The sequence below is a fragment of the Macaca nemestrina genome, chromosome 11 (assembly GCF_043159975.1).
Source record: "Macaca nemestrina isolate mMacNem1 chromosome 11, mMacNem.hap1, whole genome shotgun sequence".
NCBI lineage: Eukaryota > Metazoa > Chordata > Mammalia > Primates > Cercopithecidae > Macaca > Macaca nemestrina.
Genome location: NC_092135.1, coordinates 138,737,965 through 138,765,932, shown reverse-complemented (window position 1 = coordinate 138,765,932; position 27,968 = coordinate 138,737,965). Strand labels below are relative to the sequence as shown.

At 56.1% G+C, this 27,968-nt stretch overlaps 1 protein-coding gene across 1 annotated transcript; it reads right to left on the bottom strand.

Annotated features, from left to right (window-relative positions):
* Positions 1-2: 2 nt before the first annotated feature.
* LOC105473997 (uncharacterized) lies at positions 3-27,968 on the bottom strand. The gene is given in 17 exon segments (XM_071073734.1): positions 3-1,049; positions 1,051-1,099; positions 1,240-3,657; positions 4,600-4,823; positions 12,530-12,745; positions 14,554-14,604; positions 15,149-15,183; positions 15,868-15,999; positions 16,863-17,054; positions 20,101-20,199; positions 23,639-23,818; positions 24,867-24,940; positions 26,218-26,339; positions 26,432-26,528; positions 26,828-26,869; positions 27,106-27,234; positions 27,781-27,968. Coding segments are annotated over 17 exon segments (4,359 nt in total). The 5' UTR covers positions 27,932-27,968; the 3' UTR covers positions 3-901.

The window sequence follows — 27,968 nt, the reverse complement described above, 5'->3', positions numbered from 1 at the left end:
GGGGAAAGAGGGGGACCATTATTCCTAAAGAAACAACAGCTAGATTTAGAAAATCTCCACCAGGAGGGAAGCCCTAAGCTCTGTACTTTGTATAAATAAACGGTGTCTGTGAAATCCAAGATATTCTAAAACATTTTCTAAGCAGGAATAATTCCTGCATTTCATGGTGAGGGGTTCAGTGACTTTTGAGAGGTCACACAGCAGTCACCAGCAGTGCGACCTGGACTGAGGGGACCTGGACCCCCTCAGCACCTGGCCCAGACTCCCCTATCTGAGTGTGGGCTGCTCAGCGCCCTGGGCTGAGCCTCAGTTGCTGGCCCGGGAAGCCCCACCTTGCATCCAGCCTATGGTGGGCCGGCTCCAGGCAGGCCAGGTGGGATTCTGTGGAGACCCGCTCCCTGTCCATCTCTATCAACCACCCCCGGCTCCTCCCGGAGCTTCCCCCTCGGAATCCAACTGGAATCCAAGCCCCAAACACCCTCTGTTTTCAGGGTCCTGCTCTCCAGCTGGAAGGGCCAGGGGAGGGCTCTGGGACGGGACAGACTGGGGACTCCCGAGGCAGGGGCATGAATGCCATCCTGGCACTCTAGACTGGGGACTGCCAAGGCAGGGGCGTGAATGCCATCCTGGCACTCTAGACTGGGGACTCCTGAGGCAGGGCATGAATGCCATCTGGTCACTCTTCATCTCTTTCCAGGGACCAAGGTCCCCATGGACGCTGGCTGGGCACTGAGCCTGGTGTGGTGTGGCACTGCCAGGGCTGTCTCTCCCCTGGGGCTTTCCCACCGCTGGTCTTGCTCCGAGGGAGGCAGAGGCCAGGTGGACGTCCCGCCTGAGGACGGTGGCCAGCAACCCTTCTGCTGTTGCCTCGCCTGTGGCCACATCAGGCTCTCCCCGTCTCTCAAGCCTCCAGGCCTCTGCTCTGGGGTGCACAGAAGTGGGCAGAGGCTGTCACAGCGTGCACAGGGCAAGATGGTGCAGGGGCTGTGGGTGGCAGGGAGGGCATGATTCTGGCCACCCCATGTGGAGGAGGCTGGATGTGTGGAGGTCCCAGGTCTGAGTTGACTCAGGACCCCAGAGAGGGCATCCAACTGGGCTGCTTGGGGTGTCTCTTCCTGGGGGCTTGTCATGGAGCAGGAGCTGGGGTGGCTTTCACTTCATCCACTCTTGAGCCAAGACCCACAAGCGTCTGGCTGGGGCAGGGCCAGACCTGCAGATGTGGTGGCCTTGGCCACAGGCAGTGCCCTGACTCACCTTGAAGCCTGGCACCTTCCCTCCTCCATCTCTGAGGGGCAGCCTTCTCTGGTGGCCATGGCCTCCACTCCTCCTTCTCTGGTGGCCACAGCCTCCCCTCTTCCTTCTCTGGTGGCCACGGCCTCTGCTCCTCCTTCTCTGGTGGCCACGGCCTCCTCTCCTCCTTCTCTGGTGGCCATGGCCTCCACTCCTCTTCTCTGGCAGCCATGGCCTCCGCTCCTCCTTCTCTGGTGGCCACGGCCTCCACTCCTCCCTCTCTGGAGGCCATGGCATCCCCTTCATTTTCTTTGGCAGTCATGGCCTCCACTCCTCTGTCTCTGAGGAGCCAGCCCCATTCTCTGGTGGCCACGGCCTCTCCTCCTCTTTCTCTGGTGGCCATGGCCTCCGCTCCTCCTTCTCTGGCTGCCATGGTCTCTACTCCTCCTTCTCTGGCTGCCATGGCCTCTCCTCCTCCTTCTTTGGTGGCTATGGCCTCCACTCCTCCTTCTCTAGCTGCCACGGCCTCCCCTCTTCCTTCTCTGGTGGCCACGGACTCTCCTCCTCTTTCTCTGGCTGCCACGGCCTTTACTCCTCCTTCTCTGGCTGCTATGGTCTCTCCTCCTCCTTCTCTGGTGGCCATGGTCTCCGCTCCTCCTTCTCTGGTGGCCATGGCCTCCACTCCTCCTTCTCTGGCTGCCACGGCCTCCCCTCTCCCTTCTCTGGTGGCCATGGCCTCTCCTCCTCTTTCTCTGGTGGCCACGGCCTCTGCTCTTCCTCCTCTGGTGGCCACGGCCTCTGCTTCTCTTTCTCTGGCTACTATGGTCTCTGCTCCTCCTTCTCTGGCTGCCACGGCCTCCGCTCCTCCTTCTCTGGCTGACATGGTCTCTGCTGCTCCTTCTCTGGTGGCCATGTCCTCAGCTCCTCCTTCTCTGGCTTCCACGGCCTCCTCTCTTCCTTCTTTGGTGGCCATGACCTCTCCTCCTCTTTCTCTCATGGCCACAGCCTCTGCTCCTCCTTCTCTGGCTGCCATAGTCTCTCCTCCTCCTTCTCTGGCTGCCATGGTCTCTACTCCTCCTTCTCTGGCTGCCACGGCCTCCGCTCCTCCTTCTCTGGCTGCCACGGCCTCCCCTCTCCCTTCTCTGGTGGCCATGGCCTCTCCTCCTCTTTCTCTGGTGGCCACAGCCTTTGCTCCTCCTTCTCTGGCTGCTGTGGTCTTTCCTCCTCCTTCTCTGGTGGCCATGGCCTCCGCTCCTCCTTCTCTGGCTGACATGGTCTCTGCTGCTCCTTCTCTGGTGGCCATGTCCTCAGCTCCTCCTTCTCTGGCTGTCACGGCCTCCTCTCTTCCTTCTTTGGTGGCCATGACCTCTCCTCCTCTTTCTCTGGTGGCCACAGCCTCTGCTCCTCCTTCTCTGGCTGCCATGGTCTCTCCTCCTCCTTCTCTGGCTGCCATGGTCTCTCTTCCTTCTTCTCTGGCGGCCATGGCCTCCGCTCCTCCTTCTCTGGCTGCCATGGTCTCTACTCCTCCTTCTCTGGCTGCCACAGCCTCTGCTCCTCCTTCTCTGGCTGCCACGGCCTCCCCTCTTCCTTCTTTGGTGGCCACGGCCTCTCCTCCTCTTTCTCTGGTGGCCATGGCCTCTGCTCCTCCTTCTCTGGTGGCCATGGTCTCTCCTCCTCCTCCTCTGGTGGCCACGGCCTCCGCTCCTCCTTCTCTGGCTGCCATGGCCTCAGCTCCTCCTTCTCTGGCTGCCACGGCCTCCCCTCTTCCTTCTTTGGTGGCCACGGCCTCTCCTCCTCTTTCTCTGGTGGCCACAGCCTCTGCTCCTCCTTCTCTAGCTGCCATGGTCTCTCCTCCTCCTTTGGTGGCCACGGCCTCCACTCCTCCTTCTCTGGCTGCCACGGCCTCCACTCCTCCTTCTCTGGCTGCCATGGTCTCTCCTCCTCCTTTGGTGGCCATGGCCTCCGCTCCTCCTTCTCTGGCTGCCATGGCCTCCGCTCCTCCTTCTCTGGCTGCCATGGCCTCCGCTCCTCTTTCTCTGGCTGCCACGGCCTCCGCTCCTCCTTCTCTGGTGGCCATGGCCTCCGCTCCTCCTTCTCTGGCTGCCATGGCCTCCACTTCTCCTTCTCTGGCTGCCATGGTCTCTCCTCCTCCTTTGGTGGCCACAGCCTCCCCTTTTCTTTCTCTGTCAGTCCCAGCCTCCACTCCTCTGTCTCTGAAGAGCCAGCCCCCTTCTCTGGCAGCCACGACCTCCCCTCCTCCTTCTCTGGAGGCCACAACCTCCAATCCTCCGTCTCTGAGGAGCTGGCCCCCTTCTTTGGCAACCTCCACTCCTCTTTCTCTGGTGGCCATGACTTCTGCTTCTCTGTCTCCGAGGAGCCGGACTCCTTCTCTGGCAGCCTCTGCTCCTCCATCTTTGCTCCTGAGGCCTGCAGAGCAAGGGGTGGACACCCAGGCTGAGCTGGTTAGACAGAGCCCTCGCTCATGTCCTATGGGCCCTGTGGACCCTGTGGGCAGCCCTCACCTCGCTGGCACCCCCACCTCAATCCTATACCACCTGTACACAGGGCCCCGGACACCAGGCAACACGGAAGGGCTGGGGGCCACAGAGGTCCCAGCCCTGGGTCCCTCAGACCCAACTCCCAGCCCTCGGGTCCAGCCATCCACCCCACCCTTCCAAGTCCCATCTTGGGATCAGCTCCAGCACCCCCAGTGAGCCAGGCAGAGACTGGGGCCGTCTTGGGGCTGCCCCAGACCCTCACCTCAGGCCTAGCCCTGGAAAGTTTCCTCCCGAACTCAAGGGGTGGAATCACGCCCACTCTTCTCCAGCCCCACCAGGCCCCGGGCAGGTCCCTGCCGGCTCCCAGGTGCACAGTCCCTGCTGCCCCTGGGCCCAGCCGGGGCCTCCTCTGGCCTCTCCATGAGCCCCTCCCAGCCTTGCTCCTGCTCATCTGAGGGTCTCAGCCCCTTCAGTCTTGGCTGTCACCACCATTCCTCCACCCCAACCCTCCTCCTGCTGTCGGCCTCAGGCCCAACGCCCACCTCGGGAGCCCCTTTGACCACCTGGCTCGCTGGTGTCTGAGCCTTGCATTTCCTCCAGGACAGCAGGCTGGCCTGTTGGCCGTGTGAGACATCGTGGGATCGGGTGCCACGGACCCTTAAGGTCAGCTCCGTGGGGCAGGGATGGGGCCTCTCCCTCAGGGTGAGGACCCCTGTGCTGGAAGGAGTAGGGCATGGCGGCGGCTGGGACGCATCGGTGTGAGGTGGTGAGTGACCTGGAGTTGGGGCTGACCGCTCAGTCCCTGCAGAGTCAGCAGCCATCAGGGAGGGAAATGGCCCCAGTCTCAGAGCATGGGTCAGGCGTCACTTACGTGTCTTTCCAGGCTGTGCCGGGCCCTGCACAGGGTGGGACAGGGCTTGGTCTTCAGCTGCCGAGCTCCTCATTCCCACGGCAGGGAGTTCCTCTTCGGGGCTACACTGGGGGCCGCAGGGCAGGCCTCGGGCCTCCCCCTGCTCCCCTGTTGCTTTAGGGCCCTCCTCATCCACGTGCTCTGAGGCTCTGCCCCTGTCCCCAAGGCCAGGCTCCCTGTCCCTCCTGAAACACAAGCCAGGAGGTTAATGGAACAAAGTGGACTCTCGCCTGAGCAGAGGGAAGCCCCTGAGGCCCTGCTGGGGTGGGGACCCCAGAACCTCAGCTCACCAGACCGTTGGGCTGCAGGAGGGCAGAGCCCCTGGGTCTCTGCAGTGATGGGGGCAGGTGCGGGCTGCCCAGCTCAGCCCCTCCATTCCCAAGCACAGCAAGCCCCAGACGGGGGAGGCAGGGCCTGTCCCAGGTTCCTCGGAGGTTTGCAGCTCCATTGACAGGGATTCAGCAATATGTGTGCTTAAATATAATCTAACGAGCTCTGTTTTTCAACCAGCAAACTGGGTGGATTTCTGAGTGGGTGGCGGCTGACACAGTCACACTCCTCTCTTCCACCCTATCCAGTGCTGTGTCCTGGCCTTCCCTCCTGTCCTGACCTTGGCAGCTACAGCGCTTTCTGCTTCCCTCATGCCCCACTCTGTTACTGGACGTCCAGGAGTTTATTTTTCAGCAGGTCGGCTACAAGGTGGCCTGTGGTGCTCTGCGAGTGGCCCCAGCATCACCGCAAGCTCCGGGGCAGCTGTCCTCTGCAGGCGGGGCCAGGGCAGCTGGGGGACATGGCTGGCTCCCTAGCATCCTCCCGGAGGAAGCGTCCAGGAGAGAAAGGGCCCAATGGTGGTCACAGCCCGAATTCCCACAATAAACAGGGAGTGGGGGATGGGGGCATGGAAGGAACCCAACCCTCAGAGACAGAGCCCCCCGGGCATCGGCTCAGGGACAGGGTGCTCCCGGAGGCAACCAATGTTCTGCCTAACACACATCAGAAAATGTGATCAAGGATGCAGGAGAGGCCACAGAGGTCAGTGCCCTGAGGACAGTCACAACCCCTTGCTCAGATTCAAGTCAAATCGCAGACCCAGAACCTAGAGATTGAAGGAGAGGGAGAGCACAAGTCCACCGGAGAGGCAGAATATGTATCCCACGGAGAGAGAGAACACGCGTCCTATGGAGAGAGAGAACACACATCCCATGGAGAGGGAGAGCACCTGTCCCACTGAGAGGGAGAACATGCATCCCACAGAGAGAGAGAACACGCATCCCACGGAGAGAGAGAACACACATCCCATGGGGAGGGAGAACATGCATCCCACCGAGAGAGAGAACATGCATCCCATGGAGAGGGAGAGCACATGTCCCACGGAGAGGGAGAACATGCATCCCATGGAGAGGGAGAACACGCATACCATGGAGAGGGAGAACACGCATACCATGGAGAGAGAGAACACTTGGCCCATGGAGAGGAAGAACACTTGGCCCATGGAGAGGAAGAACACGTGGCCCATGGAGAGGGAGAACATGCATCCCATGGAGAGAGAACATGCGGCCCACGGAGAGAGAGAATACACAGCCGACGGAGAGAGAGAACATGCATCCCATGGAGACAGAGAACACACAGCTCCCATGTGCTTCCCTCCCCCGCCATGAGCAGGGTTTGTGGGGCAGGGAACCCCTGCAGTGCCCTGAGGCAGCGTCCTGGCCCGTGTTCTCTGGGTGCCTGGACCGATACTGGACTTTCCTCCAGTTCTGGAAAGCAGCCGTGGCATGACTTCCTGAGTAGCTAGCCGGACTCTAGCTGAGGTTCCCAGGGCTGCGGGATAAGAGCTATCGTAGGAAAGGCCAAGTGGGCGCCCCTGGCCCGGTGGATCTCCTGCTAAGTCAGTGATTCGACAACAGCATCACATCTCAGGGGAACACCAAGGATTAGCTCCCCCTTCAAAGCCTTGAGGGATGCAGGCACGGAGACCCTAACCAATCCCCATTCAACGTCCTAAGCTCGCCCCTGTCTGGACTGGATCCAGCCACTACCAATTTAACCAAGCGGGAGCCCAGTGCTAGCTGTCCTGCTGGGTGGGATGCCTTCACTGGGTCAGATGAACACGGTCTCGCATTCGTGGCTTGAAGCCACTGCCTCAGCAAACACATCCTTTTCTCTAACATCAGGGAAGGTTGTCAGAGGCAGCATACTGCACAAGGGACAGATCTCAGTGCACAGACACAGGCTTTCCCCAGGCTGAGTTGGTTCTGTTCTGTCATGAGGGAGTCTAGAACATGTGGAGTATTTGCACGTTCTGCAGAGTATCACATTGGCCCACGATCTTGATAACTCTGTGTTCATCGGACTTGCTAGTAAGAAGCAGGAAGTACTCTGGATGCATTGGAAAAGGCCCCCTAGAAGGCGAGGAGATAAACCCCACATAGAGCCAGGGGTGGCCACGTCAGTGCAGTTGCACCCCAGGGCTCCAGTGCTTGTTGGGATATTCCCTCTGGAGTAACCAATGCCGTGACTGTGCTGTCTGCTCCCCTTCCCCTGAGAAAGGAACACAATGCTTGGTGAATCGATTTGGGTTTTGAAGGCAGCACAGGTCACACTTGGGCAGGCTTCTAGGACCTACTTGTCAAACGCTGCCAGAGGCTAGTAGCTTTAAGTGGGCCCAGTGCTAGAAAGGAGTCTGCAGCAGCTCTAGGCTGCAGTAAAAGTAACCTTGCAGTTTGGGCCCTATGACCTGGAAGATCTCACGGTGGACAGTGAAGCCACCAGGAGCCTCCGGCAAGTCCCACCTGGAGGGTCACAGAGCAGCTCCCTGAGGCTCTTGAGGAAGGCTGTGTGTGGCCAGTAGCCTAGCTGCATGGCCAGGGTTTGGAAGAGCAGGATTGAAAGATCTGGAAAAGAAAGCCTGGAGAAAAGAATGGACCTATGGGAGAGGGTGCAATGTGTGCCAACAGAGGTACAATCTACCAAGTTAACATGATGGCTCAGCCAACGGGGGCCTGTCCTTGGCCACTCCAGTTCCTGAGCAATGGGCTTGCAAACAGAATATCCAAGACAGAAAATGGGGGCTTTGCCCGGGGGAGAAGCAGGGGTTCCCTCTCACCAAAGTGGCTCCGGCTCCTTCTGCTGCCTGTCTGCCCTGCCTGTGGGACTGGCACTGAGCCCCTGGCACAGTGCTAAGCCTGGGAAACACAGAGAAGACCAACCACCCATTGGATGGAAGTTGATGGCATCAGATCTTTTCCACCGGGAGAAGGTAAAACACATTTCATCCTGTCAGGGATTGACATAAAGTCCAGGTATGAGTTTTTCTTTCTCACCCTCAGGGCCTCTGCCAGCACCACTGAGGCCTCACAGAGTGGCAGACCAGCTGGCCAACATGGGAGCCTGTGTGTCATCATCGAGGCTTCTGGGGAGACCTCTGGGAGTGCTTATTCATGGTGGAAGGCAAAGCAGGAGCAGGCGCATCACATGGTGAGAGCAAACAAAAGGGCGGGAAGTGCCAGGCCCTTTTAAACAACCAGCCCTCCATGAGCTACCAGCACGAGAACCCACTTGTTACTGTAGGAGGCCACCAAGCCATTCATGAAGGATCTGGCCCCAAGACCCAAACACCTCCTACGAGGCCCACCTCCAATGCCGGAGATCATATTTCAACCTGAGATTTGGAGGGGACAAATATCCCAACCATATCAGGGGGCACTCATGTAAGTGGCAGAGGAAAGAGAAGAATTCTGGGTCCATCCCCAGAGATAACTGCAACAAGGTGGGTACAGTCAAAGGTTTTTATTAACTATCCTCGTATAAGTTTTTCCAGGAGGATATGAAACCATGGAATGCTGATGAAGGTGTGGCTGCATTGCTGTAGGGAGCGCCTGAGCGGCCTGGGGGATGGACTGGAATGGGTGCCGTGGTGTCCTACCAGATACCTTTCTCCACGCTGGTGCCTGCGTCCTACACCTGCTGGGAGTGTTTGCTGCTAAGTGCTCAGAATCAGAGCTGCTGACTTCTCCAGACCCATGCCTTTGGCCAATAGGGGCTTCCACATCCCCAAAGCCATGCCCCCATGCACTCCCATGTCTGATGGGAGTACAAATTGCTGATGCCTTTTCATCCAGGCAAGTTCACCTCTGTTGCCCAATTTGTGCTCCAGACATTTTCCATGGGGCCAGCCTCTCAAGAACTTCCTCAATCAACCACTTACATCTCCAACTCTACTTTTAAGAAATATGAGCTAAGATACCCTGACAATTTTGACATCCTTATTTTTTCAACTAAGTCGACAGTTAACCAATATCTCTACTCTCCCCATAAAACAAAAGGATGGCTTAGAGGACTTTCACTCCAATCTCCTACTTGCTATTTAGATTTTTGAGATGTGTCATATTTTTAGTTTTGTTCTAATATTCTCCAGATTAGCCATTATCATTAGGTCTTTTTATACAATCCATGTTTAATTATTGTGTTACATTTTTGCTAGTTTATTTGAAAATCACTGTTTTTGCACTTCAGCTCTTCCTCCTAGACTTGATGTACATATTTCTGGAAATCAGCCTTAAGTTGTTTTATACAAGTGCTACTAGTGGTCAACTCTCTAACCCTTTGCTTGCCTGAAACAACCTGACTATGAGAGAGTTTAGCTGGGTATAGAATTAGAGTCTGCCAGTTAAGAAGACATTACATTGTCTTCTACCTTACCCTTAGGATGTCTACTTTTACATAATTGTTCCTTTCAATGGAATATTCTTTCCTCTCTAGTTGCTTTTAGACTTTTCTCAGGTAAGTCTAGGTATAGATTTAGTGTTGTGGGAAGTCAGGGACCCTGAACAGAGGGACTGGCTGGAGCCGCAGCAAAGGAACATAAATTGTGAAGATTTCATTTTAATACGGACATTTATCAGTTCCCAAATAATACTTTTATAATTTCTTATGCCTGTCTTTACTTTAATCTCTTAATCCTGCTATCTTCGTAAGCTGAGGATGTATGTCAGCTCAGGACCACTGTGATAATTGTGTTAACTGTACAAATTGATTGTAAAACATGTGTGTTTGAACAATATGAAATCAGTGCACCTTGAAAAAGAACAGAATAACAGCGATTTTTATGGAAGGAGGGAAGACAGCCATAAGGTCTGACTGCCTGCGGGGTTGGGCAAAATGAGCCACATTTTTCTTCTTGCAGAGAGCCTATCACCAGACGTGCAAGTAGAAGAGATATCGCTAAATTCTTTTCCTAGCAAGGAATATTAATATTAAGACCCCGGGAAAGGAATGCATTCCTGGGGGAAGGTCTATAAATAAATGGCCACTCTGGGAATGTCTGTCTTACGCACTGAGATACGCCCTGGTCTCCTGCAGTACCCTCAGGCTTACTAGGGTGGGGGAAAAACTCCGCCCTGGTAAATTTGTGGTCAGACTGGTTCTCTGCTCTCAAACCCTATTTTCTGTTGTTTAAGATGTTTATCAAGACAATACGTGCACTGCTGAACATAGACTCTTATCAGTAGTTCTGCTTTTGCCCTTTGCCCTGTGATCTTTGTTGGACCCTTGTCAGTGGTTCTGCTTTTGCCCTTTGCCTTGCGATCTTTGTTAGACCCTTATTAGTAGTTCTGCTTTTTGCCCTTTGAAGCATGTGATCTTTGTACCTACTCCCTGTTCTTACCCCCCTTCCCCTTTTGAAACCCTTAATAAAAACTTGCTGGTCTGAGACTCAGGTGGGCATCACAGTCCTACTGATACGTGATGTCACCCCCGGTGGCCCAGCTGTAAAATTCCTCTCTTTGCACTGTCTCTCTTTATTTCTCAGCCAGCCAACACTTAAGGAAAATAGAAAGAACCTACGTTGAAATATTGGGGGTGGGTTCCCCCAGTAATTTAGGTTTGGTTATCTGGCTTAAACCTTGCTGGGGGCTCATGCCTTTCATTGGTTTTGGAAAATTCTCACTTATTATCTCCTTGAGTTTTGTTTTCCCCTCGTGATCTCTGTTCTCCCTTTTTGCCAGTCCTGTTGGAAATTTCTAACTTCTTCTGGAAGGTCACTCAGACCTTTTGATTCTATTCTCCATGCCCTCTTTGAAAACCGTTCTTTCACATCTTTTTATCTTCTGGTAAAATACGTGCAAAAGCTTTCCCAAGATCCATCTTCTAATCCGAGAAATATCTATTCTCTTATTTCTAAATGCTGTGTAACACAGTGAATGCAATTAAAATATCAATGACTATGTTTTTGTTTCTACAGATTCCTTTTTTTTTTTTTTTTTTTTTTGAGACGGAGTCTCGCTGTGTCACCCAGGCTGGAGTGCAGTGGCGCGATCTCGGCTCACTGCAAGCTCCGCCTCCCAGGTTTACTCCATTCTCCTGCCTCAGCCTCCGAGTAGCTGGGACTACAGGCACCCGCCACCACGCCCGGCTAGTTTTTTGTATTTTTAGTAGAGACGGGGTTTCACCATGTTAGCCAGGATGGTCTCGATCTCCTGACTTCGTGATCCACCCGCCTCGGCCTCCCAAAGTACTGGGATTACAGGCTTGAGCCACCGCGCCCGGCCTTTTTTTTTTTTTTGTGAGACAGAGTATCGCTGTGTCACCCAGACTGGAGTACAGTGGTGTGATCTCAGCTCACTGTAACCTCCACCTCCCAGGTTCAAGTGATTCTCATGCCACAAAGGCATGCGCCACCATGCCTGGCTAATTTTTGTATTTTCAATAGAGATGGGGTTTCACCATGTTCGCCAGGCTGATCTTGAACTCCTGGCCTCAAGTGATCCAGCTGCCTTGGCCTCCAAAAGTGCTGGGATTACAGGCGAGATACAGATTATTTTTCTCCTCAAATTTACCCTAAGTATGTCTCATTCTTTTTCTGTTCTCAGTCCTATGCTTCATGTCTTTAAATTTTGCAACTGATTTTTATAGATTCTCTGAAACTCACAGGGGCTGACCTTCTCTTTACTTTGTCTGAGGGCCCCCCATGCATGACGAATTGTTTCCTCATTTTCAAAATGACTTTGCGGGTGGGGAGCCAGGTGACCCTCTGTTAGGTGAGGACATAACTGTCTTGAGAGGCTTCATATTTTCCTCTACCCTGTGCCTCCCGCTGCCACGGGGGAGCTTGTTCTGTTCACATCAGTTACATGGTTCGGAGGATCCCGGGCCCTGCACATTCTCTAAATTCAAACCTGCATGACGGCAGAGTCATTCGCACAGCTTCTCAGGGGAACATGGTTTTTCTCCCAAAGATGCATCAGATCGAGTCTCTCTGAGGCCCGTGGCCAGTGACGCCCTGCACCTCCTGCACCTGAGAGCTCACGGTGGCACTGCATGCAGAGGTCTCGGGGCCGTCCCTGCTTGTGGGGCCCTGGCTCCCTCTCCTTTCCAAACGCCATCTTTAAATCATACATTCTTTACTATTAAGACTGGCTTTCTCCTTCCTGCAGACCAGGATAGCTCTGGTGTGACCTCAGTACTGGCTTAGAGGTACCCTAGGGGACACTCCTTACATTCCCACCAGCTCAGTGATGCCTCCGAGGGACACTGCCTGTGCATCCTTCCGACTCCGCGGGCAAGGTGGCATGCAGCCCCTCAGGTTATACCCCTGCCTTGTGACCAGAAGAGGCCACCCCTACACTTGCCCTCAAGCGTTAGTGCATTCTTGCTGGAAATCCACACATGTACCTCTCAGTCACATTCTGTCCAGCCATGCAGGCCCCCAGCTCCCAAAAGACCCAGACCTGCTTCTTTGGTCCCCTTTGGGTCTCTGGCCCTTGGTGGGTGCACACACATATATTCAGTGAGACAGGGTCTGAGCCAACCCACAGGGGCTGCTGAACGTGCCCACCTCAGGGCCAAGGGCCACCTGGCTCTCTCCAGAGGACAAAGTCAGGTGGTCACGTACCTGTACTTCTTGGCAGGACTCTGTCTGTGGCAGATGGGCTTGTCGTCCCGGAGAGGAGAGAGGCTCTGGCTGTGTCCTCCCCAGCAGACTGTGGCAGAGTCTGTCTTGAGGGTCTCTCCCTCCACTCCTGGACAAGGCACCTTCTCCTTTGGAACAGCTACATCTGTCATGGTTCTCATATCCCCATTGTCAGGCCCGGGTGCCTCTGGCTCCTGCCTGCAGTAAAAGAGAACTGAAACTCTGGCTGAGAGGGGCCCACCATCCCGCCCCTCACAGGCCCCAGGGGCCTGGTATGCATCAGTCACACAGGCATGCTTGGAGGTCCCTGAAGCCTTGGCAAGGCCACAAGCAGCCCCCAGCCACAGACACCCCCTCGCCTGAGCATCTGTCTCTGGGGAAATGGGGGGTCCCTGAAGCCTTGGCAAGGCCACAAGCAGCCCCCAGCCACAGACACCCCCTCGCCTGAGCATCTGTCTCTGGGGAAATGGGGGGTCCCTGAAGCCTTGGCAAGGCCACAAGCAGCCCCAGCCACAGACACCCCCTCGCCTGAGCATCTGTCTCTGGGGAAATGGGGGGTCTTTGTCAGAAAGCGGAAGGAGAAGGGACCAGTGGGCGGCCTGGAGGCCTGAGGCCTGGCCTAGGGTCTCAGCTCCCTCACGGACTTATGTGATCTGCCCTCCCCGGGCACCTCTGCAGCGTCCCTGAGCAGGTCTGCAGGGACAACCCAGGAGGAGGATATCACCTCCCCACAACCCCCCAGCGCCATCTCCCCCAGGGCCCTCTCCCCTCCAGGCGGTCAGCACTGACCACTGCCTGTTTTGTGGAGGGGAGTTAGACGTGGGTGCTGCAGAGAGAACAGGCTGTTTGACTAAGATCCCATCCCTCTCTCCCTGGACACGTGTTCTCAGAGACCACGGCCCCAGGGAGTGCGTGGCCACAGGGACCAGGTGCCAGGTCTCAGAGACCACGGCCCCAGGGAGTGCGTGGCCACAGGGACCAGGTGCCAGGTCTCAGACCACGGCCCCAGGGAGTGCGTGGCCACAGGGACCAGGTGCCAGGCCTCAGACCATGGCCCCAGGGAGTGCGTGGCCACAGGCACCAGGTGCCAGGCCTCAGAACACGGCCCCAGGGAGTGCGTGGCCACAGGGACCAGGTGCCAGGTCTCAGAACACGGCCCCAGGGAGTGCGTGGCCACAGGCACCAGGTGCCAGGCCTCAGAACACGGCCCCAGGGAGTGCGTGGCCACAGGGACCAGGTGCCAGGCCTCAGAACACGGCCCCAGGGAGTGCGTGGCCACAGGGACCAGGTGCCAGGCCTCAGAACACGGCCCCAGGGAGTGCGTGGCCACAGGGACCAGGTGCCAGGCCTCAGAACACGGCCCCAGGGAGTGCGTGGCCACAGGGACCAGGTGCCAGGCCTCAGAACACGGCCCCAGGGAGTGCGTGGCCACAGGGACCAGGTGCCAGGCCTCAGAACACGGCCCCAGGGAGTGCGTGGCCACAGGGACCAGGTGCCAGGCCTCAGAACACGGCCCCAGGGAGTGCGTGGCCACAGGGACCAGGTGCCAGGTCTCAGAACACGGCCCCAGGGAGTGCGTGGCCACAGGGACCAGGTGCCAGGTCTCAGAACACGGCCCCAGGGAGTGCGTGGCCACAGGGACCAGGTGCCAGGCCTCAGACCATGGCCCCAGGGAGTGCGTGGCCACAGGGACCAGGTGCCAGGCCTCAGAACACGGCCCCAGGGAGTGTGTGGCCACAGGCACCAGGTGCCAGGCCGAACCACATGGGTCCCAGGGGAGGCCTCAGCCCATCGCCCTGACCTGCAAATCCAGGCCTGACCCCAGCCTTGCCCTGTGGGGAGGAGGCCCAGGGCAGAGCCCATCCCCACAGATGTGGCCCTCGGGACCCACAGCATCCATCCCCTTCTTGGCAAAATCGCCCACCCAATTAAAGCTGGCTGGGGTGGCTGTGCCTCCTCCAGGCTCCCCGAACACTCACCACCCACGAGACCAGACAGGGACACACCTGTCTTCAGTGTCCTGACAGCGATACAGCAGTAGGTACGGGGTCTCAGACCTGCGAGAGGAGCAGGGACAGGACCCATCGTGCCTGAGTGGAGTCCTGCCCACCAGGCACGCGGCCGCGTCTGTCCCACACAGCGGCAAACCCAGGCTCAGCAGCCTCGGCTTCCCGGGTCTCTGGCCAGACTCACCGTTTCCTGGGTGGTCCTCCTATTCCTGAGCCCTGCTGTGCGGGCATCACACCTCCCCTCCCTGGACGGTGGCAGATGACACACAGGGGATGATCCCCACTCTCGCCCCTGCCCGTGGGGCCCTTGCCACACAGATAAGAGGGAGCAGAAGGCACAGACCTTCCTCCCACAGGGGTGTGGTGTGAGCTCGGGGTGTGGGTACAGCCCTGTGAGGGGTCTGGGTCCAGGCCATGGGTCAAACCTGACCCCACGACAGTAACCCTCTCAGGGAAGGGTGCCCCGCCTGTCCCACTCCCTCCCCGGGTGAAAGGTCAGCTGCGCTCAGCGGGCGCCGCCTCCACAACAGGGCCCTGGGGTCATCACGCAGGACAGGGTCCCACCCCGCCCCAGGAGGGCCCAGCAGCCTACCTGAACGTGTGGTGCAGAGGAAATTCTGGCCCCACCTAGAGTAGGAAGGTGGGGCCTTGAGGATGCTGCCCTGCCACCCATCCCCACGCCCTCCCACCTCAGCCTGGCCCTCAGCGGGGTCACCCTGAGAGTCACTGCCCTCCACTCGGACATGCCCTTCACTGGTCCGACCACCTTTACCTGCCCACTGCAATGCTCGCTAGCGTCCCTGGTGGCCACGCTGCCCTCCTGCCACAGTGGCCTGCAGCAGCCCTCCCAGCCTGCCCTCCCCAGGGCCACCACCCTCTCCGGCTTCCTTCCCCCCTCCCACCCTCCTCCTGTCTCAGCCTTCTCCCGCCTCACCCACCCCTGCACCTGCATCTCCTCTCCCCATTCAGCTTCACTGTGTCCAACAGCCCTCACCCATGTTCTTGTCTCTGCAATAGCTTTTTTTGTGCTGTTAAAATTCTCCTTTCTTATTATACTTTCTTTTTAAACAAAGGCACACATTACTTTCAGAAATTAAGAAACCATAACATTTTGCTACAGAAGTTAAACCTGAGGGGAGAAAAAGGTTCCCAGAACTTCCGATAACAATAGTGAAGCGACATTAAGCACCAGCTCAGGGGTCCCTTTGTTTCCTTATTACAGACAGTACACCGGAGGCCCCAGAGAACCGCTGGCTCCCTAAACATGCCCGTTGGTGGCCGACCCCGGGGCGCAGGACGGGCGGGACTCACACAGTGCACCTGCTGGTCATTGAAGCGGAACCACTCCGCCCTGCCGGGGGGCTGGGCCAGGGCTGTGTAGTGGCCCCCGCTGCAGTCTCCCGAGTGGCAGCACATGGCATAGAGGTGGTAGACCCTCTGCTCCTGTAGGGCGATTGGGGCTTCAGAGGGTGGGGGTGTGCGTGGGCAGGCGTGTGTGGGACTGAGTTCCAGGGCAATGGGGGAGGCCCTGCTAGCTGTGACTGTGCTCTGGGGGCAGGAGTATGGACCCCACCCTACCACCCCTCAGTGTCACAGCTGCAGGCCAGCCTCGGGGCCCAGAGCTCAGCTTCCAAGAGCAACGGGGCTGTACAGGACCAGAGTCTGCCTCCCAGCTGGGGTGGGCTGGGGCACAGCTCCCTCCACCACTCCCTAGCTCTGAAAACCTAAAGCTCCGGGTTTTCCCTGGAAAGTGCCATCCCACACCTGGCTTCCCGTCCCCTCAGGAGGCCATGGGAATCCCCGGCCCCCATCTGAGAATGAAGCACTTCCTGGCTTGCTTACACAGCCACTCTGGGGAAAGCCCAAACATTGCTCCTCAGCCTGCACTGGCTCTGGGTCAGCTTGGAAGGAACTGAGCATCTCAAGGGGCTCATGGAGAGGAGATCCTCCATGAAGGCCTGTCCTGAAAGCCCAGCACGCAGGCCGCCCCGCCAACGGGCAGCTGCCCCGCACACCTCCTGCCCCCAGCTGCCGGGGCCCCCTCCCAAGCCCTTTGGACCCCATCACTGCCCCGCCTTCCATCACATGATGTGGGCAGCTCTTCTTAATCACACCGGCAGACAGGTTTCCCATAGCCAGGATGGCCTCCACCCCCCGGCGCCAGCCCACCCTGCCTGTCCTGCGGTTGTTCCTGTCATGAAGGGACAGGCAGGCAGGACACGCTGACCGGAAATGTGACTGTCCCTGCAGGCTGCGGGCATGATGCCCCACACTGCGGCTCCCCCTCTCCAAGACTGGGCACTCACCGGGTTGGGGGTGAGTGTGCCACTGTGGGAAGCTTTACACTTAGGCAACGTCAGCTCTCTGGGGCTGGTGTGCAGTTTCAGCACCTGGGCAATGTTGATAGGCTTCTGAATTTTGTGAAACCTCCCGTTTTCAAATGTCAGCTCCCTGACTTGCAGAATCAGGACCTTTGGGAGCCGCAGGAAGCGTGTCTCCTAAGGAAGGAGAGAGGTGGGGGCAGGGAGTTGCACACCCCACTGGCTCTGGAAGAGCCTTCCAGCCACCTGCCCCAGCTGCCTCCCACATTTCCTCAGTCAAGGTTCGTCTGCACTGCTTCTGGTTTAAAAAGCACAGAGAATATCACAAAACATGACCATCTACCTCCCAGTTCTGTGGTGCCTGCTCTAAGTGGGCAGTCTTGAAGCCCAGGGCCCTGGGAAGGCGGACGACTGTAGCCCGTGCCTGTGTGTCCAGGGACAGCCTTGTCTGCAGCACAACCCTGCCTTGAGCCTTTAGTGGGAAGGTCAAGCTGATAAGACTAGGAGTGAGCAAGGACCAGGGGGCAGCTTCCTGGTCATTGTCAAGCTCCATGGACATGAGTGGGCACTTGGCACTTGCTGAAGATTCCTGTCTGTGCTCTAAGGGAGAAGAATGTCTTTTGGGAAAGTTTGACAATTGGAAGCAACCCACCTCCAGACGACCAGGACAGAAGCCGGACACCATACCCACCTCCAGACGACCAGGACAGAAGCCGGACACCATACCCACCTCCAGACGACCAGGACAGAAGCCGGACACCATACCCACCTCCAGACGACCAGGACAGAAGCCGGACACCATACCCACCTCCAGACGACCAGGACAGAAGCCGGACACCATACCCACCTCCAGACGACCAAGACAGAAGCCGGACACCATACCCACCTCCAGACGACCAGGACAGAAGCCGGACACCATACCCACCTCCAGACGACCAGGACAGAAGCCGGACACCACAGACCCCCCATTTACTGGAAGGATAAGACTTAGCACCTGTGTGGAAAACAGTCTGCACCAAAGGAGGTTCTACAGGGTGAAAAGAATCCAAACAAAGATTGCAGGAAGAAAGAACAACCAAAATGGCAAATGAGCAAATAGAGATAAATGCTAGCTGTAGAGAGCAATAGAAATGCCTTGCGCATGTAAAATAAATAATTAGAGCCCACAATAAGGACACGCAATGCCATGGAAATGGAGAGAGGTGAATACAAAGTTCCTGCACCGTTGGAGAAGTGGCAAAAGAACCAGCCAACATCAGCCCACGGAGCTGAAACAGCAGGACACAAACACGCAGGTCGACACCACACAAACACGCAGGTCGACACCACACAAACACGCAGGTCGACACCACACAAACACGCAGGTCGACACCACACAAACATGCAGGTCGACACAGATGGGTATGGTGTCCAGCTTTTGTCCTGGTCTTCTGGATAATGAAATAATCCAAACCATTCTTTGACATGGAGGATGCCAGAAAGGAGAGAAGCTCACAAGGCAGGCGGGGCACACAGAAGCTGCTTCGTGAGACGGCAGATTTAACACAGGCATAAGGAAGGTAGAAGTCACATCGCTAACTCAGTGACACACATGGTCAGAGGTCATTTTGAAAGTCAAGGGCATGCAGTTTAGAGGAAGCGTACACTAGAATCCAATCCACTAGAATCCAGAAAGGTCAAAAGTGACAGGGTAGAGAAAGACAGACCGGGGAAACCACAACCGAAAGAAGGCCGCGGCAGGTCTGCTAAGATCACTCTAAGAAGATTTTAAGGCAAAAGCTTAGCCAAAAGTAGACATTTCAAAATATTAAATAGGTCAATTTCCCAGGAAGACAACAATTCTAAATGTCTATCCACCCAATAACATAGCTTCAAAAATGTGTACAGCAAAAATGGACAGAGGCACAAGGACCTCTGTGCCGATCCACAGTTCTACTGGGACGACTTCACGTAACTTTCTGCATAACTGAAAGAACAACAGAGCAAAATAAATCCATAAGGTGATGGCCACACACTGAGCAAGCTTGCCCCAAAGGATGCAGAGGACGGTACACCCCAAGACGGCAGGAGGTTTTCCTTTGCACGTGAAATGATTATGAAAGCTGACTGTAGCCGTGTGCGTGTCTCTCACAGGTCTCAACAAGTTTTTTAAAAATGGCCATCGGTCAGTTTTTTTCTGAGTACAATTTTTTCACATTTGTGCCCAAAGAGTCCAGAACTATTTTTTTCTGGCACACTGCCAGAAACCTACACCAAAAGGATAATTAGAAGATTCCCACATGTTTGGAAAGAAGCAAATATATTTCTAAATAACCCACAAGTCAAAGATAACATGTAATAGAAATATTTTGAAGTGAACAGTTATGAAAATCTTATAAATCAAACCTTGAGGGAAGCAGCTAAAGCCATGACGAGAAGAAATAAGAGGCTTGAATAGTAGTAGGACATATATATATATATATACGGGCATCCTTCCATACACACACAGGTACATAGTTATTTATCAGAAAGTTGAATCTGGCACTAACAGTCAGCAAAACCTTCCCACGAAGACAACAGACAACCCCGAGACCCAGGAGGCCTCCTTTGCAAAGTTTAGCAATAACTAAAGGAAGAAATGACTCTAATTTTATACATATTATTTCAAAAAATAGAAAAGGGATATTTCTCAAGTCATTTTCTCAGGCTGGGATATGCACTTGGAAAAGCTGTTCTTGTTTTATCCTCCATCCCACAGACACGTGGGTCCTTTAGGTTTTCTGCTCTCTGAGTCTGTCTCCTAACCCGGGTCCTGATGCTCTCCCTTTTTCTCCTTCTCTCCCTCCTCTCCTGCCTTCCTTCCCCACTCTCTGTCCTTTTCCCCTCACTTCCCTTTTTCCTCCTTCTCTGTTTCTGTCCCTCCTTCCCTTCCTTCTTCCTCTTTCCCTCCACTTTCCTCCCTTCTTGTCTCTTTCCCTCCTGCCTCTTTTTCTCCCTTCGTCCTTCCATCCTTCCCTCCCTCTCTCTTACCTCCTTCCCTCCCCTCTTTTCCTCTCCATTCCACAAATACTTAAGAAGCCTTGTTACCCTGTCTTAAGTTCTGTGCACCTGCTGACCCCTACCCCTGGGAAGCTCTTTTGAGCCAGAGGGACAACAGTGTCTGCATTGTCCCCAGAGGTTCCTGTCCCTCTGATGTCCCGCTCCCACACCACAGTGAGGGAAGCAGCCCAGACTGGGCCCCTACCTCAGAGGCGGGGGTCTTGGCATTACAGGGCTCACAGAAGAACCGATTGTCTTCATCATCAAATTTCTGGATTAGAGAGAAACTCAGCACCTCTGTGTCCTATAGAAGAAGAAATGAAGAGGCTGAGTCTCTGGGGAATCTGCCATAACACAGGTGGACGCCCAGGTCCCCAGACCCTTTCCTCCCTCTTCTTTTCCACTGCCTATGTCTTGCTCTAGGGTGGATTTCAGGCTACAGCCAAGACAGGGACTTGGCAGGACCTGCCTTCCTCCCAGGCTGGTGGATCTGGGAGGGCAGGGACACTGGGCTTGGCTCGGTGGGGGCCTCCCCAGTCCTCTCTGGAGCCCCCTCCCCAGCGATGGGTGGATCCCGGGACCCTGCCCTGCCCATCAAATGCCTGCAACTGCATGCAGGCCTGTGCAGATCCAGAGTCCAAAGTGTGGGGCTGGAACAAGGCTGCCTCTGCGGTCCTGGAGGTGAGACCTGCGGCTGTGTCCAAGGTTCAGTCACCCACACCCTGAGCCACCTCCCACTGGCATTTGGTCAGAGTTTCAAAGACTGTTCCAGGGTTCTGGGACTGAGAAGAAACCTGCTCAGCAGGGGGAAGGGAGGGCCTCAGCCCAGGCAGGGCCTGGGAGGTGGGGTCACCAGACCCCTGTGGGCGGCAAGCCACCCAGGTGCCGAGGCAAGAGATCGAGGGCACGAGCTGTTCCAGTGTAATAAAATATATAAAATAAGAATAGTCATACTAGATATAGATAATAGATATGATTATATGTGAATATCATTAATCATAAGTTTGCAGCAATTACTCTTTACTCCAATATTATAATAATCTTTGCTCACAATTATAACCTAGGAAAAACCAGGCCATACAGAGATAGGAGCTGAGGGAACATAGTGAGAAATAACCAGAAGACAGGAGTGTGAGCCTTCTGTTATGACTGGGCAGGGCCACCAGAGTGCTCCTTGGTCTAGCGGTAACGCCAGCGTCTCGGAAGACATCCGTTGCCAAGTGGACCATGGTCTACGGTAGCATCAGTGTCAAGGGAAAATACCCACTGCTTAGCAGACTGAGAAAGGGAGTCTCCCTTTCCCTGGAGGAGTTTAGAGAAGACTCTACTCCTCCACCTCTTGTGGAGGGTCTGACATCAGTCAGGCCCACCTGCAGTTATCTGGAGGCCTAACCATCTCCCTGTGATGCTGTGCTTCAGTGGTCACGCTCCTAGACCGCCTTCATGTTCCATCCTGTACGCCCAGCTCTGCCGTTGAGATAACAGTAGCAAATTAGTGAAAGTACTAAGAGTCTCTGATATGCAGAAATAATGGCGTAAGCTGTCTCCCTCTCTCTCCTATCTTTCTCTCTGCCTCGGCTGCCAGGCAGGGAAGGGCCCCCTGTCCAGCGGACACGTGACCCACGTGACCTTACCTATCATTGGAGATGGCTCTCACTCCTTCCCCTGCCCCTTTGTCTTGTGTCCAGTAAATATCAGAGCAGCCTCGCATTCGGGGCCACTATCGGTCTCCGCGTCTTGGTGATAGTGGTCCCCTGGGCCCAGCTGTCTTTTTTGTCTTGCGTCTTTATTCCTACAATCTCTCGTCTCCACACACTGGGAGAAAATCCCTCCAACCCTGTGGGGCTGGACCCTACAGACCCCTATCCCACTGCCCACGCCAGCCCTTCTCAGGGCAGGGAGTACAACGTGATCTTACTTTTACATTGTCAAATATATCAATTGATGCTATTGCTTTTGTTAATGCTCTTTTCCCATTCTGAGAACAAGTATATTTTCATTGCTTCTCTCCTGTTAACTTTCTTTGTGATTTCTTCCCTTCTTTGCATATCTATCTCATACTTTAATCCAGCTGGATTTCCTTTTGATACATGGTGTGAAGTGAGCGTCTAACTTAGTTTTTCTCCAAGTAATAAATGACTGTCCCAATGTTGTTTATTGAATATGCTACCTTTTGCTAATGATTACACTTCCTCCTTTATGACAGAATAGGGAAAATGGTAACAAAGAGTCATTTTCCATGTTATAAAGAAGTATCTGATAAATCCATAAGAAAAATGGGTAACTTGATGAAATATGGGACAGGAACAATGTAGTTGTGAAATAAGAAATAAAAGCAGCTAATGAACATTGCTTGACCTGACGATGCCTGGGAGAAATTCTAGCTCCAACACGAGTCCACATTGAGAGCTTCTGGGAGAACGGGAGAGCGGAAAGCATCCAGAGGCCAACTGCCCTCCCGGACACCTCACCGCAGAATCTGCCCTGGGTGACTGTTTGGAACTCTGGAGTCTATCAAAGGTTTGCAACTTCCAGGGGAAGGCTCAGATGGAAATTATGGTTAATTTCGAACAACTCCAGCTCTTAGCCAGTAGCACCTACCCATCCCTCATCCTCAGCCCTGGGGCAGCAAGTGTGCCTGTGCTCCTCTAGAGCAACCTGGAGCTTGCCGGACACAGGGTGGGCAGTAAGGGCCCTGTCCTCCAAACTTGAAGGATCGTCCATTGCTGTTCATTCTGATCAAGGAGGTGCAAACAGAAAAGTATGTGGCCACTGTGGTTGCACCTCTCCCCCTTCTTGCAAGCCCCTCCCCAACTGGTTGAAGTGACTTTTGGGGGATTTAAAGGGCCAGCTCTTCCCCCTTTCATTTTCCTCTTTTTCCCCTTTTGGGAGCCAGATATTAAAGATCAGGGCATTGAAAAACAACTGCATGTAAGAGGAAAACTAGAAAGTGAGTGTGCATGGGAAAGGCACAGGCTCTGGACAGACCTGAAGTTTACACCTCAGGCTGTTCCTCAGCATAGAGACAGACTGCAAAAATAAAATTAAAAAAAATAAACAAAAACAATAAGAAAAACAGCAAGCCTGGTTGAAGGAGGAGAATCTAACTTCCAGAATTACTACATTATTAGATTCAAATGTCCAGTTTTCAACAACAACAAAATCACAACGCATACAAATAAACAGAAAACCATGGCCTATTCAAAGTGAAAAAAATCAACAGAAGCTGTCCCTGCCAAAGACCTGATGACAGATCTACCAGATAAATACTTTAAAACTCTATCTTAAAGACGCTGAAAGAACTAAAGGAAGAGTGGACACCTGACCCATATGACCTTACCTATCACTGGAGATGGCTCACACTCCTTACCCTGCCCCACGCCCACCCCACACCCCACATAGAGGCCATTTTCCTCTGTGACTCTTGGCTCCCTGGCACTTGCCAGCTCCCTTGCCTGGCCATTGTTACCAGAGGGCAGGGGCCAGTGGCCCTCAACATCTAGATGAGCCCCATGAACGCACTCACCAGCCTAGGTATCAGTCACAACCAGACAATCAGGGCTGGCATTGCCATGCGAGAGGCCAAGATCTGGGCATCTCTACATCAATGTGCCTGGAACAGAGCCTGGCACAGACAGGGGCTCCAGACAGGTGGGTGGGCCAAAAGAATGAATGAATGATGGGCCCTTAGCCCTGGCATTTCAGGAACACTACCTTGCAGGGCGACCTTGGGACCACAGTACCTGGGAAACTCCACTAGACGGATTGGCTGGCTTGCCAGGTTTCTGCCCAGCCCCCTCCAAGCCACAGAGCTGGGTGTGGGAAGCCAGGGGCAGGATCAGCATCCTGCCTCCCGATGGGATGTGCTCCTCATGGCCACACACCAAGCACTGGATGATTTTCTCCACCTCACTCTGGAACACCTGTGTGAGAGGATGGGGCAAGTTGGGCGGGACCACAGGTCTGGACAGGCCCTGCCAGTCAGGAGTGCTGTCCTGGAAACACCCTCTGGCACCTGGCTCCGTTTTCAGGGTAGCAGGCCACACAAAACCTTCCCTATCCTCAGGCCCCCTTGACACTGCCCATCTGTGCTGTCACAAGCTTTGGTCCTTCTGTCTTATGAACACACTGCTTGGTCCAATCACAAGGAGCCTTGAGTTAAATGGGAACATACCACAGGAGTCCCAAGGAAGGGGTCAAAGCCTGGGCACTGCCCGTGTGCCAAGGCACAGGACTTCTGTCCCATCAGGGAGCCTAGAGGTCACATTGTCCCCAGCCCAGAGCAGGGGCTTGGGAAATGCAGCCTGGAGGCAAGGACTGGGCAAGGAGTGGGCAGGGAGAGCCCTGCCTGGGTTTGCCCCCATGGGGATGGACTAAGGTGGCTGCCTCAGGACAGGTTTCAGGGGCACGGCCCTGGGCTTGGCCATGGTTGGCGAGGAGGGCTGCTGATCCAGCTATGGTTGGTGCACGGGTTTCTGATCAGGGAGGCGATGCTACCTCCAGGGAATACACCCTGTTTGTCCCTATGGGGCCTGCTCTCTGCAGCTGCTACCTGTGTGCCTGGTCCTCAGTGTGGTGGCCTGGGGCAAGTTTTGTCCTCCCTGTGGCCACTAGAAAAAAATGGTGATGGTGGCACCTGCCTGCAGTGCTAGGATCCAGTGAGCCCAGGGCCCAGGGCCTGAGCAGCACCAGCCCCACTGAGTAAGCCTTGCGATGGGAGAGGCCCTGCTCCTGCTGATTTAATACCAACATGCTCATGGCCTCAGCAGGGAGGGCGAGGGGCCTGAGTGAATGCTCCTGAGAGCGTCTCAGGTCTCTCCTGCCTGTCACTCTGCACTCCAAGGCAGACACCTGTGGCCCTGGTGCCCTCTTGGCTGTGATCTGGCCAGTGGCCCTCCGAATCTCTCCCTACCCTGCCCACTGCATCCCCTGGCAGGTGTCCAGCTGCCGCCCTCCCTCCCCACTGCCTACCTCCTGCAATTCATCCCGGCCCAGGTGCTGGAGCAGAAGCAGAAACACCTCAGCCACGTCCTGCTGGACGGAGCCTGCAGAGCAGAGACAGAGCCAGGTCAGCGCAGCTGCTTCCCACCACCCCAGAGCCTTCTGTGGCCCAGCCCCTCCCCTCACAGCTACCTCCTCTGATGGCTGTACCCTGGAACCCACCCCGGACCCCATGTCCTCTCCTTTTTTGGTCCTGGTTCTATCACACGCATCTTTGCAAGCATCTGCCAGGCTGCCTGGCCAGGGGCTTATTAAGAGCAAGTGCCTCTGCTGGGATTCACCAAGCTGTCTCCTGGTCCTCCCCTCCTTCTCTGGCCCTCCCCTCCTGCTCTGACCCTCCCCTCTTCTCTGGCCCTCCCCTCTTGCTCTGACCCTCCCCTCCTGCTCTGACCCTCCCCTCCTGCTCTGGCCCTTCCCTCCTGCTCTGGCCCTTCCCTCCTGACCAGGGGACCCCAGGTCAAGCTCCAGTATTTGTTCACTCCTTTGTCCATTCACTGATTCACTCATTCCTTCAGCAAATAGGCCCTGAGCCAACTTCAGGAGTGGCACTGGGCACTCAGAGAGCAACAGGGACAGCCTGGCTGGGCAGTGGAGCACCCTCAGGCCCAGCCTCTAAGTCAGCCCTGGAATGACAGGCTGACTGCCCAGCTGTCCATGGGGCCTGGGGTGGGGCCCAGCTATAGCCTGGCCACTGGCCCTTCCCTCTGACCCACCCTCTAGAGTGTGGACATTTCTCCTTGGCAGAGTCTCTAAACCCAGCCTGGCACAAGGTGGACGTCCCTCCTGCTGACGGAGCGAGTGTCCCTTAGCCCTACCCCCAGTCTCCTGACAACACCCCCCACACTTGGCAATTGCTGCCACCATCAGCTCATGGACCGCAGTGTCCCAGCCCCGGGTGACTGAGAGGGCTCCTATTCTCTGGACACTCCCAGCAGCGTCTTCCTTGGGCCAGCACATACTTGGATCACATTGGTGACTCCCTGAGGTCCCGCTTCCTCCCCTCCCAACGGTGCGAAGCCCCAGGATGCTTCTTGGGCAGGTGAGTCACAGACTCTATGCTGAGGTGTCCAGGAAAGGGGCCCGCTCCACCCATGGGTCAGCCTCTCTGCTCCTGACTGTCCCCTGGAACCCGCCCCATGCAGGCCTCTGGCCATCTTGCAACCGCCTTCTCCCAACTTCCGCTGAACGCTGCTCCCCAGTGGCACCAGGTCAGGGGTGGTGCAGACCCCTCAGGGGGACACACAGCCCTTCATGGGATCTCAGGGTCTGGGCTCCACCTCTGCCTGGTGCCCTGTCCCTGTGCCTCCCAACGTCCACTCACTGTGCAGACCCAGGCAGGTGGTGAGGGCACTCGTTGGCACAGGTCCACACCGCCTCTGCAGCCGCCTGAAGATCTCGCCAAGAGCCTGCTCGGGCTCGGAGGTCCAAGGCTTCTCCTGGATCCTGTGGCCACAGGGGAAGCCTGGGTCCTTACCTCGTCCGCAGGGGCCTGCCGGGACCTGGCCCAGAGGCCCTCAGGCCACCCAGCCTCTCACCTGTCTCGGAATTCAGGCGTCAGAAAGAGACACTGCAGGAGGGCGTTGAGGTAGCAGGTGAGGCCTTGATTGATGAGACCCGCAAAGGGGGCTCCACCTAGGATGACCGTGGCCAAAGCCTTCTGAACTCACAGGCTCTCCCCCAAGAACTGGAGGCGCCCCCAGTCTCAGAGAGGGGGCCTCTGACTTCCTTCCTTTTCACACTGGGCTGGACACAAGCCTGGGAGCTCCCCACTCACCAGGCAGAGGGGTCCAAGGGGGCCTAGGGCCTTTGCCCTCTGTCCTTTCCTTGTCCACTGCCCACAGTGGCAGCAGCCTCCTTCAACACACTTCAGGGCCAGCACCATCCCAGAGGGCTCTCCCTGGGGCCCCTGCCCAGAGACCCAGGAGTCCTACCTGGAGCCTCCTGGCTGCACTCGGTCTCCGCATCTGTCCAGCCTGTGGTGACAAAATGCTTCAGTGCCCACAGGGGCCCCGAACAGTACAGCGCAACTGCTTTCGCCTTTTGCAGAACCTGCCGCAGCGGCTCCATTCCAGATATGCTTGCCCAGAGGGTGCTGCTGCCGCAGGCCATTGAGGGAAGTCCTGTCTGGGTGGCAGGTGCTGGGAGAGAAGCTCTGGGTTCCCTGGAGCTCAGCATCCACCCCGGGCCCATGCTGGAGGTGTGGACTTACCACGACCGTCTCTGTGGGTCACGGCATCACGGCCCCGGCGGCCACGGCGAGGCTTCCTGCCCGAGGCAGCACCTGCAGCGTGCCGGTCAGCAAATACGTTTGCCTCACGGTTTCCACACCAGCATGTCCCTGCGGCGGCCGGGGAGACAGGACTTAGGGCTCTGTGCTGACTCCAGGCTGGTGTGTCCCACGGACGGGTGTGACTGCTCTGAGCCCAGCACATGTGAAAGGCACCCCAGGAAACTGAGGAGGAACTGGGGCCAGGGGCAGCAGTGACGCTCACACCACCAGGCCACCACACGAGAGCCCCAGGCAGCTGCAGCGTCCCGGAGGCGCTGGAGCACGGGCAGCCCGGCCCTCCCCAAGGGAAAGTTAATGTTCCTTTGGTTTAAGGAGAAAGTGTCAGTGGAGACCTTGCTCTCCACACAAGACCCCTCCAGGCACAGGCGGTGCCCCCTCCCCCGCCACACGCACAGTGCAGCCTCCTGTCTGCAGCCTCCCGGCCGGGCTGCACACCCCGGCCTCCTGGAGCCACTCTCTGTGCCGGCCGGGACACAGGTGCCAGAGCAGCAGAGAGGCCGGGCCGCAGGAAAGGGAGGCAGCACGCTGCAGGCCAGCGCAGCTCCCACGCTGCGAACCAAAGACACCGTAAGGGGAAAAGGGCAGGGATTCTACCCGGCGAACGAAAGCGATTCATGGCACGGAGTCCAGAGGCCCTCACCCATCTGCAGGCATGTTCCCTGTGCGGCAGGACAAAGTCTCGCCCTGGCTGCCTTCTCTGGGCCACTGGGGTGGGGGCCAAGGAAGGATGGGCGTGGGGCTCCATGTTTGTGCTGGGGCAAGTTTCAGTTTCCTTCTCCTCT